At 36.4% G+C, this 19,815-nt stretch overlaps 1 protein-coding gene across 2 annotated transcripts in view; it reads left to right on the top strand.

Annotated features, from left to right (window-relative positions):
- Nucleotides 1-19,815, top strand: part of SKAP2 (src kinase associated phosphoprotein 2) — a 120,182-nt gene that overhangs the window by 65,664 nt on the left and 34,703 nt on the right. For both annotated transcript variants that reach the window (XM_062569251.1, XM_062569250.1), the window contains 5 exons: nt 3,918-3,995; nt 4,721-4,804; nt 15,039-15,163; nt 16,064-16,127; nt 16,588-16,698. In XM_062569251.1, coding sequence (XP_062425235.1) covers nt 3,918-3,995; nt 4,721-4,804; nt 15,039-15,163; nt 16,064-16,127; nt 16,588-16,698 — 462 coding nt within the window. The remainder of the gene's footprint in view (nt 1-3,917; nt 3,996-4,720; nt 4,805-15,038; nt 15,164-16,063; nt 16,128-16,587; nt 16,699-19,815) is intronic.

Genomic DNA, 19,815 nt, shown 5'->3' with positions numbered 1-19,815 from the left:
TACAGCATACCAAAGGAAGAAAGCATGAAAGATTTAAGGACATTGTTAACATCTTTTTTTCCCAAAGCCTTAAGGCATGTCTGGAAATGAACCATATGGAGCAAAATAACTAACTAATCCTGGTAGTCTCTACCAGTCTGACTTTGGGGGAGAAATCTCCTTATGATTTTTGTAATCAGTTTGACCATAAATATCTAAGCAACAACTACTGACTGGGCACGCAAGCAAATTAATAGCACTGTAAGCTCTCATGCATCCTGCTCTACATTTTGTAGCTCGTAGTGGACAACCTCCAGTTAAAATGGAGAAAATTGAAATCCAAACTATTTCACCTGCTTCCATGAAGGAATGGAACAATTTCCCTTGTTCTTAAAAAGTCTTGGGGTCTGCAGAAGAGTATTGGACTGGTGCTCGGGAATTCAGATCTCAGTCCTTGCCTTTAAGTGCAAACGTTTAAGTGGACTTGAAGCAAGCTCCTTATTTTGCTTCCTAGTTACCCATTTAGAAAAAAGTGATTCTTTCTTTCTTGCACTCTTTCTCTGTGTTAAATAGATTCTTTGGAGAAAGAGCTGTCTTACTCAAAGTCCCATATAGATGACTCTCTGATCTCAGCTGTGGTTTTACTGTGTTTAGTGTAATGTAAACAAATGCTGCCTTACTATAATAAAGCACTGCTTTAATAATACGTTTACTTAAGAGATTTGTGGCAAACCTAGTCTATTTTAAATGAACAGGAAAGCAACATTTTGATTAAAAACAACAACAAAAAGCAACCTGCTTTAGGTATTTCAGACTTCTAGTTGGGAGTTGCCACTTTTAGGGACTGTAGGACAGTCTTAATCCTTTCTATTTGTAACGTGGACAAGAGAGTGAAGCAATGGAAGAAATAGAACAAAGATAGAAAAGTGACACAATTCAAGAGTCTTCCATGCTGGCTCTGGGCAATTCCTGGAAGTCTTCATTCTCCCTTCTTTCTTCCTCTCCTTGTTTTGGTTGCAGAGCAGAGTTAAGATTTGATCTGTGTGCCTTCTTCCTGCCACATGTGCAAAACACTTGCAGTTAATGAGAATCTGTGAGGAGTGGTTCTTTCTCCTTCCTTCATGCTTTTGATACTACTCATTCTGCCTCCCCACCACTCTGAACCCTCCTCCCCCCGAGGATGTACACGGAAATGAAAGAGGGAATTTAGCCAAACTTATAGGCTTTTTCTCTTTCATGCACAGCTGTATGTCTTGAAATATGAAGATTTGGTCCTTCTTGCTTGCCCTTCCACTAGTGTTCCCTCCTGTTTTTGTGGTTCCCAGGCTTCTCAGACAGAAGCCTGGTCACATGTATGTGATCTGCTTCTTACAGATTTTGATGGGCATGGGACTCACCAGCCACATCTTCTTTCATGGAGTTGCTGCCTCATTTGCTTTGAGTGACAGAAAAAGAAACTGGTTTCTCCACAGGTTAAGTGTGGGAAGAAGACTTCTTTCTGCAATGCCACAGTAACAGTGAAGGACTGTGTTTTTTTTTTTTCCTGCAGATTCTTTTCCTCATAAGCTTTCAGTGGCCTATGCAAAATAAATGTAGCTTTAGAAAATGGCATCATTAAATTTGTGCCAATTGGTCTCAGCAGAAGCAGCAGAACTGGGAGGGCTCTGTGAAGACTCTAGCTCTCTGAGTCAGTTCAGATAAGAGTCTACCTGTAGGCAGAATAACATTAAGGAGCCCCTGTATGTTTGCCTAGAACTATATGTCCCTTGTCTGTGGATCCGATTATTCCTAAAGGCACTAAATTACCACTTGCCAAGTTTTCTTTTTAAAAATCAAGTACAAAGAACAAAGCATAAAATTAGATCCAAATTGATGTCAACATTTTTATATTCAAAAATTTAAAAGAGTGAACCTCTTCTACTTGTTTGTTTTTAAATAGGTTTTGTCCCTTCCCCATCTGTGGGGATGCGCTGTCCTAAAGTGAGCCCTACTGGATGAGGTAAAGCTGGAAGTGTTGCACACTGATGCCTCCCAATGACCAATTGAAAGCAGCACACCATGTATAATTGTAAAAACTCTTCACCTCCCCCACTCATAATATCATCAGTAGATCACCTTCTTAAGTAACTATTAAACTTGCCATGTACTAGCCAGCAAGTGTCTTTGTGTTATATTCTCATTTAACATTGTGCAGTGGTTGCATACCTACCAAGCAAGAGGGAACAGCTGCATCATTTTAAAAGGCATATGCATGTAGCCAATAGCTCTTGTATTTTTAACACAGTAGTAAGAATTCCATAGAAGCAGAAATAATATCTAGTGTACTGCTAATCTTAAAACAAAATAGAAAAAGAGTTTTGATGGAAATGTCAATCTATATAAATTCTGTCTGCTATTGTATAGTAGCCAAAAACATCAATCTATTGTTTTCTGAAGAGCAAGTTAAGGAATGTATTCGGAGAATGTTTAGATTTTTTAAAAATAATGTTCTCTGTATGCTCGTATCTCTTTGTCTTGTCTTGTCTTCTCACAATTGTATTTAAAAAAGACCACCAAAACCCAATTCATTTCTGGATCCCAATAAAAAAAATAAATTTTATTTTAAGGGACAGCCTAAAAGCCTAGGAAGTATGCATTACTTTCCAGGGATAGTGTTTTTAGTTCAGGGTTGGAAAATTGATCTTTAACCCTCTCTGGATAGTTTAAAGTACTTGTTTAACACAGAGGTTGTCTGCTGATGTCAGTCCTTTTGTATGTTTTTCTTGGTAGAACTTAATGAGATTACATATATTTTGATGAATAATTGCTGCCATATAAATTTGCCACCTACCTACAGTGACTCTTATGAATATTTGATGATAGTAAGTAGTGGGAACTTCCCTGTGATGCTCAAATGTGCTTCAATAAGAAGCAGCACAAGAATAGCTTTTGTTCTGCTTTTTGGCTTGTGGAAAAACATATGACACTTATATGCATGTTAGTAATTAGGCGCATCTAAAATACTTACGGTCTTAACACTAGCAGTTTAATTTTAATCATAATTCCATCTCTTTGCAGGGAGGGTGCGATTCTTAAGGGGAATACACATTTCTTTACCATCTATATTTCTATTTTAACTTGGCGCAGGGTTGACTGGTTGGTCTCATGTTTCTAGCTATGAAATAGCAGTTGAGAAAAAGGAAAAAATGTAGTGGAATGTATTTTGTCATTTTGCAGATGCAGCCATGTTCTTTTTCAAAACCTAAAAATAGTATCTTCAGATCAACAATTTTGCAGACTTCTGTGCAATGTGTTCAGTCTCTCCAGTGTCCCCATAAAAAGCCTACTTGTCTAAACAATACATTTCTGTCATAATGCAAATCATGTAATGTCTGTCAATAGCAGACACCACTTTTTATCATCCTTTCATCTGGTTTCTTCCTTTGTAGACAATATAATTTGTTTTGCAACTTGTATGATTTTTCAATAAATTCTTATGTAAGGCTGATACTGAAAATCAGATTCCTGATTTAATTGTACTGAATGGTGATAATTTGCTTTTGTTTGCACATTTGAAAGTCACTGCTTCCATTATCCAGCTTGCTTTAAGCAGTGTATTCAGAATGCAAGTTAATGTTTTCTAAGCTACGATAACTTGCTTTTATCTACCTACCTACCTACCTATCTATTTATTTATTTATTTTCTGAGACTTGCCAGGCCTGCTACACAGCTATGTTTTTCCTCTCTAAACCCGTGTAGCAACACAGGCAACAGCTCTGTCGTTCAGAGCTGTTAGACTGTTTTTGTACTTAAAATAATCTGCAATAGTAGCTACTGGAATTACTTTTTCCAGTACCTCCTGAGTATTGAGAGTGTAAAATATGTAAGTTCATTAATGCTCCTATTTATAGGATTTCACTTGAAAGGCAGTGCTTTATAGAACTTACTTTTCTTTCAGGGAGTCAGTTTCCTCCTGTTGCAGCTCAAGATCTTCAGTTTGTTCTGAAGGCTGGATACCTTGAGAAACGCAGAAAAGGTAAGTGTAATTAACTTCGTGAAGAATAATTAGTTCACATTATGTATTGGGGGAGTCTGTGTGTATTTAAAATTATATACACAAATAACATTACAAATGTGAAATGGATACTGAAATCATTAAAATCCAAAAGAAAGAAGAGCAAGTAATTCCTACAGTAGTGTTAAAAGAAAATTTCATTTCTTTATTGACTAAAAAAATAATGTTGTGAAAGTCCCATGTCAGCCATAATTCAGAGACTTTTAGGTATTTTTGAAGAAAACATTAGAAACGTATGCAAAAGTGCCATATGTTGACTTCATGTTTCAGTGAGCATCAAGATTTATTTTCCTTCAAGAGGGCAAATATTGATCTCAGCTTTAGTTCAGTCAATATTTACCTTGATTCAATAAATCTTATATTGTCACCTTAATACCCACTTAATGCAGCAGCAACTCTAGGAAATATTTAGGAAGTTGTTCATAATTTCCATATATTTAATGGCATACACATTTTCTTTTAAAATGATTTCAAATTTCCACTTATTTTCTTGTGTCCAAGTTTTACTTAATTTCCTTCTGAGTGTCGTACTTTTCCCCTCCTTCATATCCAGATGTTGTTTCCTTTCCTTAGTGCTTTTTCTGTCTCCTCCTCCATCCTCAGTCTTCCCTCACCCTTGAAAAGAAGTAACATATTTGCGATTAATAATACATAAAGTGTTATAACACAAATTATATTAATTACAGATCACAGTTTTCTTGGCTTTGAATGGCAAAAGCGTTGGTGTGCTATCAGTAAGACGGTCTTCTATTATTATGGAAGTGACAAAGGTAATTATAATATTTATGATAAACTATTAAAATAATCTTCTTTTAATAGACCAAAGAATATAAAAGCTGTAGTGGAGTTGGAAACTGAGAAACTAAAGTCATTTTGAGAGAGCAATGAACCTTTTAAAAGAATTGTTGTCTCTTAAACAGTGCCTTGAATTTAAAAAAGTGTAAGTATCTGTAAGTGATGTGCCCATTTTCAAAAGCAAGGAAACTGAGGAACAAAGATTTAGTTACTTGTAAAGCTACTTTGTGTGCCAATAAGAGCTAGCTATTAGGTCTAATAGTACTCTAGTGCTTAATTAATCTACTGGACAGCAAATGCTTTTTCTGTCCAAATGAGATTTTCATTTTAAAACACCTTCTAGCAATTACTCCTTCTGAGTTCTTTAAAGAGTGGTTCTCTCCAGGAAAATGTTAGTCTAAAAACTGCACAGGGAAGTTCCGTGTTTCTCTCTAAATTGTTTATGTTCTGAAAAAGCTGGAAATGAAATAATATGTTTTAGCTAAAAGTCAGTTCTGAAGACTGGCTAAGGCTAGCTTCTGAAGGTGACTAATTACAGTTTAGAAAGAATCTGACATAAACCTTGAGATATCACTTTGAACTTTCAAAATTGACAATCAAATAAAACATCCTTTTAATTTTGTGCTAGGTGTATTTGATATTTAGGAGTAAAACAAATAATACAGAATTATTTTTTAGTAATTCTTAAAAGAGCAATTTTGTCTTTTTTTCCCCAAAAATATTCATTTCTGGATAAACCTTAAGCTTTTTCTGCTTATGTGTGACTTTACTTGAGCTTAGTGCAGATAGTTTTATCATATTAATCTTAATTCAAAGACCAATTTAATTTGATACAGTTTGTTTCATTCCTTGATATCCTGATTCATTTAAACTCATCCGGTCTTTAAAAATGAAGTAGAAATAAAGTTTCCAGAGATTGGTAACTAGAGCTGCTAAGTGTTTCTTTTCTTTTTTTTTTCTTTACCACTTCCTTGAAATTTACAGATTTTCAAAAACATAAATAATCTTTCTTTTTAAAATTTTGAAAAAGTGTGGCATCATATTGACTTGTCAATTGTCATTTTCTTCTTTCTCTGGAAAATCATCTCTTGCTGTTCGTTTATATATAGTTCTCAGGTCGTAAGTTGTATATTGTCTACAACTTACAAAATATCTAATGTTTTGTTCAAAGTTTATATTGCTAGTTCTAAAAGACTGTTCTGAGGTTTAAAATCTTCTTTGGCTTCTCATCTAATCTTTTTTGCAAAAATGTCAATGGCATTTTTGCATATATTTTTGACTTTTGTTTGTGTTAATGATTATGCTTTCTAATATACAGTCTTTAGCTTAAGGCAGGGAAACTGCCCATCTCCCCTTCTTTCTGCTGTTTTTTCCCTTCTGTAACAACCTGACTATCAAGGCTATATTGTGATTTCTAGTATCTATGCTGAAAGTTAAGATACATGGAAGCACATTCCCTAGCACCACAGAGTTCGTGTCCTATTAGGAATTGATACTACACTGTGGAATAGCTTGTCTTTTGTTTATGGCACTAGGGACAAATGCCTAGGCTTATACATTTACAGCTTTTGAAGACTACAGATTTTGAGGAGAAGATCCTTCTGATTGTAACCTAACCTGTTTGTAACCTGGTATTGTAGAGACACTTAGTCCATGGAGCAACTTTGGAGAATTATACGAACATGGATCGACTCAGAACAGTAGCTCAGGAAGGAAGCAAACAAATCAGATACTAGAATTTCTGTTCAGGTGTCTGATGCTCTCACTGCAGAAAAATGAGCACAGCATGATGGAAACATGTTATCTTCCAGATCTGGGATGACCTGGCCAGTTACTCCAGAGCTCATGTATAAGGAAAGAGGATTTTTTTTTTTGTAGATTGAGCTGAGACATTTCCTTCAGCCTTCTGATGCAATAGTACATGAAGGTACCCTTTCCAGTGCAGAAGTGAATTGCCAGCATTGCCTGGAAACTGGATACTCGTGACTGCTTTAATTTCATGGCAAACTAGTTTAGTAATGAAATTGCGCTGTCACCCTGATGGTTGTGAATGTAGGTACTGCTGTTTATTATGCTGTTTAGCTGCTGATTGTCAGCAAGGACTAGGTGTGTGAGGGGAGAATCCTGAGGAAGTTTGGCATTTATTTACTGGAAGAACCTGAAACCATGTTCATTCTCACTGTTATGGCTAGCAATACTACTTGCTGAAGTATGCTGTAGTGTTTGGGCCTTTCTCTTTTGCCATGACATTCGATGCTGTACCAGCTAACTTGGGCCATGTAGAAAATGCAACTGTGCTCTCAACAACTCTACGGTATTAGTGAAGTGTGCATTTCACAGAATCACAGAGCGACTGAGGTTGGTTCAATCCTCCTGCTCAAGCACAGTCACCTAGAGCATGTTAGACAGGAGTGCATCCAGGCAGCTTTTGAATATCTCCAGTGAAGGAGACTCCACAACCTCTCTGGGCAACCTGTGACAGTGCTCCGTCACTCTCTAAGTATTGATCATGAGGCTACTTCTAGCTGCCTGTAGGCAGCCTTGCTGACTTCCTGATCAGGTGACCTGTAGTAAACACCACAACAGTGTCCCCCATGTTAGCCTGCCCTTTGATCTTTACCCATAAGCTCTCGACTGCCTCCTCCTCCTCCTCGCCTAGGCAGAGCCTGATACATTCCAGTTGCTGTCTCACATAAAGAGCAGCTCCACCACCTCACCTTCCTGGCCTGTCTTTCCTAAAAAGCACATAGCCATCCATGACAGCATTCCAGTCATGCGAGCTCTCCTACCTTGTCTGTGTGACTGCAGTGAGATCACGGCCCTGCAACCGCACTCAGATCTCTAATTCTTCCAGTTTATTCCCCACGCTGTGTGCATTGGTGTTCCGGCATTTCAGAGAGGTAATGGCTGGCCTAATGCAAATTGCTGCCACCTCCTGAATTGTTTGGATGGCAGCTGTCTAAATGATATTGGTCTGCCCTAGTCTGTGCAGTGTCTGCAGACATTTTGTATCAGCTGGGTCCTGGTTACTGACAGATTCCAGAGCTGATTCACACAACAGGAAAATTTCCCCTTGTCAATGTGAACCCAGTTTGAAGAGAGACAAATGAGACAAGGGATTCCATATATGCTCACATTCTAGTTCCGGTTTGGTTTGTTTTGCATTGTGTATGTTTTTAAATCTGGGACATGCAGACTGCTTATCAGTGAAGGATATTTTGTATCTGATGAAGTGTGTATTTTGTTGATCAAGGTTTGATTTGTATGGTTAAATATCAGTGTAAATGTAGCTGACTGCTAAATTTGAGGGTATAGGATGCCTTTTTTTAGATTATGTGGCTCTATTATTTCCAAACCACTTTTAATTCTTGTAACTTCCTCCTTCCTACATTTGGGAAAACAGTAGATATAGTAGAGTATAAAGCTCACAAATATATGTAAGCAAAAGTTTCAGAACCATTTTTTTCGGACTTGTTTACTGTTACTGAGAGTTACGAGGCCCAGTCAGGCAAATACAGCACAAGCTAAAGCTTGTGAAACTAAAATAAATTAGACCGTTTTGTGGGTGAGAATGTGTGTGAGAAAGGGAGATTACAAGCATCCTTTTAATATTTGCAATGCCTACTGGATAATGCATGTCTCATTTCTCCCTTTGTGTGGTAAATTTGGTGCAGCACTGGATAGTGAAGCAATGTTATTTATCCCTGAAACATAGACAAGTCTAAGCGAGTCATCTACATTTTTCATATTCAAGGATGTATGGGGTAGATGAAGGAACAGGACTTAAAGGTTTAACCTAATTAAGTGGCAGACGTAGGTATTGAACTTACATTTTATCTGTGCCTGTGCTGCAGTGTTCATTGGCAAGATACAGCCTGTAACATTGCAGAGAAGCGTGTTCAAATGTCAAAGCCAGCCTTGACTTCCAAGAGCTCACCTGGCCCTCCCTTTTCATAGTCTTTCCTTGCACAAGTCTTTTCCATTTTTTTTTATTTTTTTTTCATGCCAACAGTAGCCTCAACTTGGTACCTTGTTTACATGTTCTCTGTGATCAGACTGTCTGGCAGTACCAAGGTATTTGGGCACCTAGGTGGTATAGCTTGCTCTTTGGACCTCAAGTGCATGTAAAGAAAGTTAATCTGTTGCTTTATAAACGAATGAATTAATGGCTTCATTACTTTTTCTTCACTAGGCTCCTTTCTCAGCAATCTGCAGAGACCAGCTAAATGTTTAGCAAGACAGTAACTGATAACACCATGGTATTTTTTTTCTCTCTTAATGAACACTAAAAATTTATATTAATTTTTATAACTTGGAAATGGTACTACCTGTCTGCTGGTAGCACAAGTCTGAAGAGAGGAGTAATTCAGAGCTCTTTTTAAGTCTCAGTTCATGGACATTTTTTAGCAAGTACATAACAGTTCTGGAAGTCTCTTCTGAATGGTGAAGTAGCAATGGGCAGGCCAGTGGACGCACTACTTCCATTTATGCAGATGATACACACACACACAAACATATTATATATATGTGTGTGTGTACATATATATAAATACATATTTTTACAAATATATATATATATATACACACAAAAAAACCTTTTTTTAAAAATGCCAGATAATTGAACAACATTAAAGGAGAGGAAATTCCAGTTAGAGCTGGATTTGCAAATCTCTTCTAACTCACCTAACTGTGCTACTAGAATTCCCGCTCCATGCTAGGCTTACACAATTCTCCTAGCAGTGAGGAAGGATTCACAAGCCTAATGGATAGCTGCTGCTGTATGTTCGTCTGTTAGCTGCAGACCTCCTTCTCATAAACCTCCACCTCTGAACAAACACATGATAGGAAAGACAAGAAAAACTCTTTCAGTTTTGACTTCAGTTTTGATAGAATCCGTAATCTAAATCTGCGGGAACTGTGTATGCTCAGTAGGACTTTGATTCTTTTGATTGCCATCACATCCTGCTATGGCCATCTAATGAGAAAGGGGGGAAAAAAAAGGCAACCAAAACAAGAAAAAATACTTGGTCAGCGAGTCTTGATTCTCCCTGATCACCTGTGTTTCAGTTTATAATGTGATTTAATGATATAGGCAGATGAAAATATCCTTCTGAATTCAGTTTGTTCACACAGTTACTTTTTTAAATCCTAGTATTTTATTCCACTTGTGGCTACACATTTGTAATACTTTTTGATTTTAAAGTGAGTTTAGATGTGCAAACAAGTAGTTCCAAGTTTCTTGAAGGTACCCGTTTGTATAAGTCCTTAAGTAATGTGATCCTGATTAGAATATCTGATCACAAGATGCTACAAAACTGTAGTAATTAAATTTTTCTAATTGAAAAATATCTGAAATGCAAATGATCCTTACCAATATACAATAAAATACTCCAAATTGTCTGGTCCAGCAGCGCATCTCTGGGAAGAAGAGCAGATGCTACTGTTAGTTAAAAAAAAATCTTTCAGTCAACAGCGCAACTTAAAACATTTTCAGGCTGTTAAATTAGTGCCCAGTTCTTTAAGATTTCCTGGCATCTTAGTGGTTCACAACTCCTGGATTGATTGGTAGGTTCAGTCAGTTCCTTTGGACAAGTGTTTGGCCCAGTGACATACAAGTCTCACCTCCAATATAAACAAGTTAAGCTGTTGCCCTAAATAATGTGTTTCAATCTTTGCCTCCGTTTCTTTGTTTTTTTTTTTATCTAAATTTTTCAAAGGACTAGATTAAACAAAAAACTTTATTGCATGTCATATTCACTCTCTAAAAGAAAAGAATTCCTGTGCATGCTCCAAAAGCTGGAAAAGAAATTACCATTTTGGAAATACTGACATTTACTATTTTTAGAAAGCAGACATACTGCATATGGGAAAGTATGTGAAAGTACATTTAGCATGAAGCCATGTGAACCATAAGATCTTAAAGACTCAAAATCTCAAAAAGACAAGAGTTAAAGTATTTATAGATACTATTAGAATCTATAATTTATCAGTCCCTGAAATCTTACTGTTTGCCTTCAGTTCCTTATGCCTTTCTCTGTAACTTCTTTCCTTTGTACTATCAGAGTCCTCTCTGTTCTTCAGAATGCTTTAATTCTTCTTACATGTGCTATTAATATGGCCACATTGCCTTAGGCTTCAAATTTACAACCCAATCATTTCAAGACCCAGTTGAAGGTTTGCCCTCCTTTGTTTTAAAAGTTCCCATGGACTTAGTTATGCAAGACTACTTCAGAACTTTTTTCTGTGTTTCCCTTGAGATTTTCTTTTCCTAATATTGGCCCGATTTCCGTTGTTAACAATGTTTCACTATTTTTGGGAGGCATGAAATTTGTATGGAAGAAAACTATTTAAAGCAGCTCTCAAATTTCATTAAAATTTTTATTTTCTCTATTTAAAATATGCCTCCAATCCTATTTCTAAAATGTTTGTGTACTCTTTTTGAGTTTTTTTAATACCTAGTGCCTGACTATCTGCTCTGTTACACTGTTTTTTACCATTCTGAATTCCTGATGCAAAATGATCTCCAAAGACTCATTTTTTTTTCCTGATATATTCCTGATATGGGTGAAAAGAAGATGATGAGGAGATGAGAGTAGAGAACAGCTCATTCTGAAATGAGATATGACCTAACTGAGGGGATCTTAACGATGTGTATAAGTATCTGAAGGGAGGATGTAAAGAGGATGGGGCCAGACTTCTCAGTGATGCCCAGTGATAGAATGAAAGGCAATAGGCATAAACTGAAATACAGGAAGGTCTGTCTGAATATGAGGAAAAACTTTACTATGAGCATAACAGAGCACTCTTAACAGGTTGCCCAGAGAGGGTGTGGAATCTTCTTCTCTGGATATATTCAGAAGCTGCCTGTTTGCAATCCTGTGCCACATGCTGTAGGGTGACCCAGCTTGAGCAGGGTGATTGGATTCGATGGTCTCCAAAAGTCCCTTCTAACCTCAATCATTCTGTGATTCTGTGAACTGTGGAAGAACTTATGCTTGAAAACGTTCATGTTCTTTTTTTGTTTTTACAAGATTCATAATACTACATTTTCGCAGTTCTGTTCTATGTTTTTCTGTGACAACTTAAGGGCTTCCTGTTGTTAAATTGGGAAGCCCTATGTTGGGAAAGTAAGAGGCAACAAGAATATTATCTTTCTTCAGAAAAGTGTGTTCCATTTATATGTCTCTTCCTTAGTTCTTTCTAATAAGCTTTTGTATGTTTATCTAGGAAAACTCTGGGTCTGATTTGTGGATTCAAAATGAAAGTGAAATCTCTATAATGGAACTGTACTCCCCGAAGCCATTGACACTTAAAGGTTCTGCCATTAAAAATGACTATATCTAATTTTTAGTCTCAAAGTAAAGTCCAGACATTTTAAGGTTTCTTAAAAATCTAAAGCTATTTAGCTGTCACTAAAGCACAACATATTTAGAAGATATTTCTAATATAAGCGTAGAATTCTAATGCCAATTGAGTGCATGCAAGCAAAAACAGGCTCTTCTTACCTTGCAAATATTAACATGCATACTTAACTTTATATGTTGTGAGCTTCATCCAAAGTTCACAGAAGTCACTGTGGGGCTAACTTGTAATGGCAGCTTTTAGCTGAAAGCCCATGCTTCGTTTGTATGCCTCGTTACCTGCAAGCCTTCGCTAATAAATGATCTTGCCTTCAAGCATGCACTTGACTATTGTGCCTGGCCATGTTGCTATCATGTATTATAGTCTACTCATGGCAACTGGGTAATGCGTTGGTCTCCAGTCCTCCCTAGAAAGATGTGTTCTGCAAGAGCAGCTGGGATTTATAGGCCACCAGTGCTTGTCACCGTCAGTGCGTGCAGTTGAGCTGCAGCTGCCCTGTGTCCTGCCGTTCCACGCTTGTGGAGCTATTTCTCAGGACACATTAGGTCTTCTCTCTGGCTTGACTGCCACTGACAGTGTGGGTGCATACTGAGAGTCTTTCTGTAAACTTTAATGGATTCTGGGTCAGGACTGTGAACTGTCCCATTGTCTTAGAATTTCCTCATGCTCTACAAATTAAGCATACGCATAATGCTAGGCTGGGCTATAATCGGGGTACTTTGCTTCTAATTGTCTGTGCAGTAAAAGCAGTAATGTTATAACTAGTCTGTTATAAAGTGATTTTCATTAGCACGAGAATGGGGTATTTGGAGAGATAAGACAAAGACAATATAAACAATAAAACAAGTGCAATATGGATAGCATGCATTGCATTTTCATTTTGCACGGAGTGTAGTGTCTTTGTATTTTAGTCGTAATGCTCTTTGAAAGAACTAGTACCAGTACGAAGATCATCTGAGATTAACTCTATAAAATTGTATTACCATGGAAAGGGATTGTCCCTGTGACAGAGAAGTATTCTCGGAAATATGCCAAGAGACTAAATTTGAATAACTTGCCTCATTTTTATTTTGACAAAATGATTTTGCCTTTTGAACCTGATGCTTGTTTATTCTGTCTGCGTGTTGCTGTCTTCTTGAGTTTCGATAAACCTCCAGCACTAGAGAGTGAGAAATTAACGTGTTTCACTTCATCTTCTCCCTGCGGTCATAAGGAAGAATAAAATTTCTAGGCTGAAATGAATTTCATTAAAAGGGGCCTAGTTAACCTGTTGCAGGTTATTATTTCTAATATCTGCCTTAGTGTGATTTCATGAATTTTGCATCTGTGTGCTGTTTGATATGGAGGTGGAAGATTGAACAAACATAACATATTAGTACTGTGTCACAGTACTCAGTGAAGACATAGTAAACCTTACTGAGGGGGAAGCGACGAGAACGAGAAAATAGAATGTTATTCTGTGCCCTGGAATTGCTCATGTAATTCCATTTTTTTGGTATTTACTTGCCTTGGGTGAGAATTCATAAACAAGAGGAAACGCGGAGAATTTGTGACTCTCTGCACGTAAGTTTACTGGCCGAGTATTTGTTTGGTGACTGCCCTTACACCCTGTCCATATTGCTATGTTAATCTGCTTTTTGCTCTTTCAGGAGTGAAAAATAGATTTTCTTTGCTATTGAGTTTCCAGATAGGTGTCAAAATTATGTTGAAATTGTAGTTTTTAAAAATTTCATCCACTGTAGAAGCTTTCCCTTTTTGCTGACATATATAAGCAATGGGTGCTTGATTTGCACCTAAGTCATGTTTGTTGATACTTGGAAGTGTGGTTGTTTATTAATACTTTTCCCCACTGTGAAAAAAAAGACCTTACTTAATGCCATTTTGTTTTGTAGGCATTTGCACTTTGTTACAGGAGATCTGAGCAAAATGCAGCTGAAGATGAATGTCTTACTTGATTGCTGCACTGTGGTCTACAGAAATCACAGAACTAGATTACTTTTGTGTTTGTTTTGTTTTCATTATCCACTAAAACATGCCAGAACACATAAAATTGGAAGTAGGCATTCCAGTTAAAGTGCTCAGAAGGAACACACTGGTGCCGCTAACCCAACATGCAGTATATTTAAACTCAGGCCTGTTCTAAGTGATACTTCTATAAACCAGAACCTCTAAAACTGAAATGTAGAATTGTCTTTAAAACAGCCACATGGCTCTACATAATCAACTGTGGTAGGGCTCAGCAGTTTTATTGACTAATTAAACGCTTGCTGCATTGAGAAGAATGCTTTTGGAACATGTCTGAATTTCTAACAAAACTCATTCTGTGCTTTTACCGTGTGAAAAGGAGATCCATCTGGGTGGTTGGGAAATGTGAAGAGAAGCTTTTGCAGTTGCTTGAAAAGAAGTTTAAAGTTTATTTTTTGAGTAAAGTGGTTAGTTTAAGGAGGGAGTTCACCAAGTTCTGAGTTAAACGGGTTTTCCCATTGGTTTACTGAACCTGAAAGGGATGCTGATATATAGGAAGCTTGCCTTGCAAGTTCCAGTTCTTGACTTTCCCTAGATACAAATGTCATAACATGCACTTCTTACTAAATAAGACCACCATCTGCAAACACCTCCCTGTGAAATTCCCTAGGCATCCTGCAGAAAAATATACTTTTGTGTACATCTTCCTTTTAAAATAAAGCTTTATCTGCAGAAGTATCACCTAATCGTTTTGCTAATCCCCCCCTGTTCTTTGTAAAATTCATGAAATAGAAAACAAAATCTGAATAAATGATAACCTGCTGAGCCACTTACGTTCGTTGTTGTAAATGAAGCTCTAACTTTGTTTTTTATCTCCGACAGACAAACAACAGAAAGGTGAATTTGCCTTAGAGGGTTACACCATCAGAATGAATAATAGCCTTCGGAAGGATGCAAAGAAAGATTGCTGTTTTGAAATCTCTGCTGCTGATAAGCGCATTTATCAGGTTGGGCTTTTAATGTCGACTTGAAATTAAATTGATAAAGCTGTTACAATTCCAGTAACTGAATTAACATTTCAGTAAAACAACTTTCACTGACACCTTAATGAAAAAAAAAACCCCTCACTTGCATATACTGTAATTCATATATTAGGAAAAATAATCTGATTTAAAATATACATGTATGTGTTCAAATATTATCTTTTTGGACAAGAACAAGGAAATCTATCATCTTTATCTATGGGTCATTTCAATGTTGATATTTTAGTATCTATTATATAGTATGTCTGCATGATTTCTTGGATGAATTAAGCAGTAAGAAAAACTTAAACAAAATATATATCAGTGTTAAATACGTAGTATTGGACATAGCTTTGCAAGGAAAATCTAGGTAAAAGCACATATCAGCTATGCAATTCAGAGATCTATCAGCTAGACATCAATATGGAATGTAAGTTTAATAAGTTTTAAATATCTGAGATTGCAGTTGAAAGCCAGTTAATTAAGCTGTCAGGTAGTGTGTTGGAGTCTGACAGGAACATTTTTAAGAAAACTGTACCCAGCAGTCTAAAAAAATTCATGGGTGTCTTCTAATTGTCAAGGGCAAATTTTGTTCATCAGTTCTGGCTTTGACATTGATGAAGAGAAGCAGCTTTTTTCTGCACAGCTGCCAGCTGCTGATCAGAGTTTCAAATCCATCATCCTCTCCTTCAATTACGTAAATTTGTCAAAATTAGCTGTACATTATAAGAAGCATCCTTGCAAGAAAAGTACCAGAAGACATGAAAAGAATTGCTAATGGTTCCTTGAGGAAGTGACAAGAATGCTAGAATCCTTCTATTGCTAATAAAATTATAGTTGCATTTTTATCATTACTACTACTAATAATTAACAAATATTTAATAGTTTACAGCTGCCACTCCCAAAGAAGCAGAGGAATGGGTACAGCAAGTCAAATTTGTAATTCAAGGTAAGCTAGTTAGTAAAGCAGTAGTCTTCATGATCAGTACTGCTTAGGGATGGTTGTTCAGTCCATTATAGATCTGTCACATTTGTATATTTAGTATTCCCACTTGTCCAAGTTTTGAATTGCAGGTCCTAGTCCTTGATCATGTTGTAACTTTTACGTGACTTTCCTTGTTTTGCAAGATTTTTGCTTGTTTTCAAGGATACTATTTGCTTGAAAGCCCTCCCTGATGAACACTAGAAGAAAATAAGCAGAATATACCATAAGCACCCACGTGTAGAAAATGAAATTAAATGTTTGAGATCTGATGAGATCTGAGTGTCATTTATTTTGCAAGAGTTGTATGTAGAACTTTATTTACAATTGAAAAAAATCAATAAATACGATGTTTTCATTTTGCATAAATTTCCATTCAGGCTTTCTTTTCTAGTAAGCGTTAACTTTTTAAACTGCTATTATATAGACATGGAATCTAATGCTATTCCTGAGGAGGAGGCAGAGGAAGAAGAATACGATGATGTTGCACAAGCAAGCAGTGAACCAATAGATGATAGCATTTATGAAGAACTTCCAGGTATTGTTGAGATTTTTTAATATGTGACTTGTGATAATTTCTTTTCCACTTCTAGCTTGAATTAACTGTGAGTGGCTAAAAGTAAATGGGCAAAGTAACGTGATGAATAAGTTGCATTCAAATTTCAACCTTTTGCTATAACATTGAAAGAAAATGTGTCTTTAACCAGGCCTGAGTGAGAACAATTCAGTTTTCTTGAGAAGGGGCATCAAAATTGTGCAGAAAGTGTAAAAGTGGTCTCATGGGACTTTTGGCTCATTAACATTGTCTCTGGCATGTAATTTTTTAAAATTAAATAATTGACTTGCCTTACAGCTTTTTCCACCAACTTGCCCATCGTTCTTTTCTTTGTTTGTTTTGGCATTGGTATTAAACAGAAATTGTCTATCACTTCATACGTCATCAGCTACTGCCTAATACGTGGTGTTACAATCCTGCAACAAAGCATTATGTTGGTTTAGAAGTGCCCTGGACGTGAACCATAAATAAAGGCAACAGAAGGATTTTGTTTCAGATCTTCCAGAATGACTGTGATTATTCAGCAACTTCTTACTGTGGGCTTTTTGATATGGTCAAATGATTATACAGCTAGATGGCCAAGAATATATTTCAGATAGCGAAACAAAAAAGAGAGCTTGCCAAAAGCTGTTAAAGATTATAGACATTCAGATAGTAGGAGGAAGGCTCTTTTTCTTGCTTGTATTTTAATAAGATATGCAAAAATGAGCTATCTGGTTACCATAATTTAAAAATGACATGTAAGGGTGATATGACAATAAATAACAATTTTGTACAAAATAATATTCTATGTTTCTTGCTGTTAGGGTGCAGCTAAAAGCAATAGCTTGAGAGGAAGAATCAGTCACAGCATGCAATGCTGATTAATCTTATGCATCTGTTATGTTGAATGTTTTATCCATGGGAAAAAAAATAAAGTATGCCTTGGTTTTAATTTTAGGGTCATTTCAGTGAACTAAAGGAGCAGATAAAATGAATGTCTGATGAAAATGTTTACCTTAAAATTATAGGAGAGCTCATTTATTTAAGACCTACTCAGTCTGTATAGCTGGGGAGGATGTTTTTTTCCATTCTTTCAGTATGCCTGAGTCCAGCACAGAGGCACATGTTCTTCTGAAATTGGGTGCATTATGCCATATGTGCTGAAAAACTCTTCTGCAATGACTATAAAATTTACATTACAGGGCTAAACCTTACAGCTGGAGGGAGGCAGCTAAAGCCTATTGTAATGCTTTATGGATGCTCAGGCTCTTACAGGAGAGCAAGGATCTTGTGTGCTTGCTTATGCTTTAGTTAATGAACCTCTAATGTGTCCTAGAATAATTACTCTTTCCTGAGCTTCACTTATGTCTTCTGTTCATTTGAATCTCCAATAGTAAGTAGATCTGTAGCAGTAACACATGGACTACTGGTTGAAGGACAATCGTTGAAATACTTAACTTTGAATTTTGTCTTCAGAGAGCTGCAGAATTGATGAGATACTGCAACAATTTAGACTATTTTCACTTTTATCCCATGTTTATATCAGTTTTCCAGGAACTCTTGTCTCCTAATGTGGCAAATCTGAAAGGTAACAGAAGAGCTGTCACAAACAAACAGTAGCCCTTCTGCTGTTAAAGAAATCTAGTTTCATTTTTTTGTATAATAACATTCTTTCCCTATACTCTTGCAATGGTGCTTCAGTTTCATGTTGTAAAGTAGGGATTATCGTTTGCTTGTCTTAGGCTTTGTCCATCTTGTCTATTTGAACTGTAAACTTTTCAGAAAGGACCATCTTACCTTGCACAATGCAGACCATATTATAATATTGTGTTTGATATTTGAGTAAAGAAGGTTTGTATAAGAAGGTGGATTTAAAAAGAATTTTTGCATAATTTTGAAAATTAGGATTCTGATAAAACTGTAGCAATAATCAGCAGTGGCTGATACTGTGTTTACCAGCTATCACATTGTTTTGCTTTTTTTCTCTTGCGGTAGAGACAGTGTAAAAAAACAAAAAAACAAATTTTCCAGCCAGGAACTGAATAACTTCAAACCAGTATCCAGAATGGTAACATTCTATTAGCACATTAAAAGCTTAGATTTCAGTGGTATTAAATTTGTGCTGTCTGTTGGTAGGAGGAATATGTTGGTAGTGGGAATAGATATAAGGAAGTATGGGAGAATTAATCTCTACATCTTCTAAGTCGCTTTCTTCTCTAATAGCACATACAAATTCATATTTACCACAGAAGCATCATTTCCTTGTTCTCAGTGCTAGAAAGAGGGTTTAATAAGTACTCTGGTTGTTTAGGTAGAGTCAAAAACATCAGAACTGCCAAAGGTTTCCCAGCTTGGAAATCTTCCTTTCAAGGTCCTTCAGGAAAGGAAAGTTTAGCTATCTTCAGCAAACTAAGCTGGTCTTCGTTTTTTCTTTTTTTTTTTTAATAAAAAGAAATAGCAAAGGAAAACTTAGTCTAGCAGAAATAAAGATGTTGTCAGTGAAGACCCATTTTTGTTTGAGTAGCTATTTATTTTCTACCTTAAACTTTATTTTCATTAATTTTTAGTTTCGACATGACAAGTATGTGTTGCAGTTCACAGCTGGCTATTATAAGCATAGATGATTCCTTAACTCTAACATAAAATAGCTTTAAGAATATTAAACAGTTGTGTGTGTGTGTATGTTTGTAAAGCTATCTAGCTGCACAGAATCCTTAATTCAGTTATGTTTTAAACAGGAGAGTTGCCTTGTCAGAAAAGGAGATAAATTTGTCAGCTTTAAACACGTTGTCGTCTGTTACTGTCCTTGGAGAACAAAGTTCTTGACTAACCCGGGATTTCAGTGACAAGATTTTAAAATGGCTTCTGTTATTTTCTTTCGAGGTTTCTTGTCTGCATGGACCATGTACCCAGATTTGCAGTACTAACTACTGCCTGCTGCCTTGGTTCTTTCTGCAACCTCAATATAGTTTATGTACTCTCTACAGCACTCTTGCACAACAGGAGAAAAGAGGTCTTAGTCTAAGTTAATGTATTTATCTTAATTTTCAATGTTAAGTTTTCTTTCTTTGTTCTGTTCCCTTCCTGATCTGCACACTTAGTTTCCACCTTGTGAAC

This window comes from Rhea pennata, chromosome 2 (assembly GCF_028389875.1).
Source record: "Rhea pennata isolate bPtePen1 chromosome 2, bPtePen1.pri, whole genome shotgun sequence".
In the NCBI taxonomy this organism is placed as follows: Eukaryota; Metazoa; Chordata; class Aves; order Rheiformes; family Rheidae; genus Rhea; species Rhea pennata.
The sequence above is the reverse complement of the archived record's forward strand: the minus strand, read 5'-3'. Positions and strand labels throughout refer to the sequence as shown.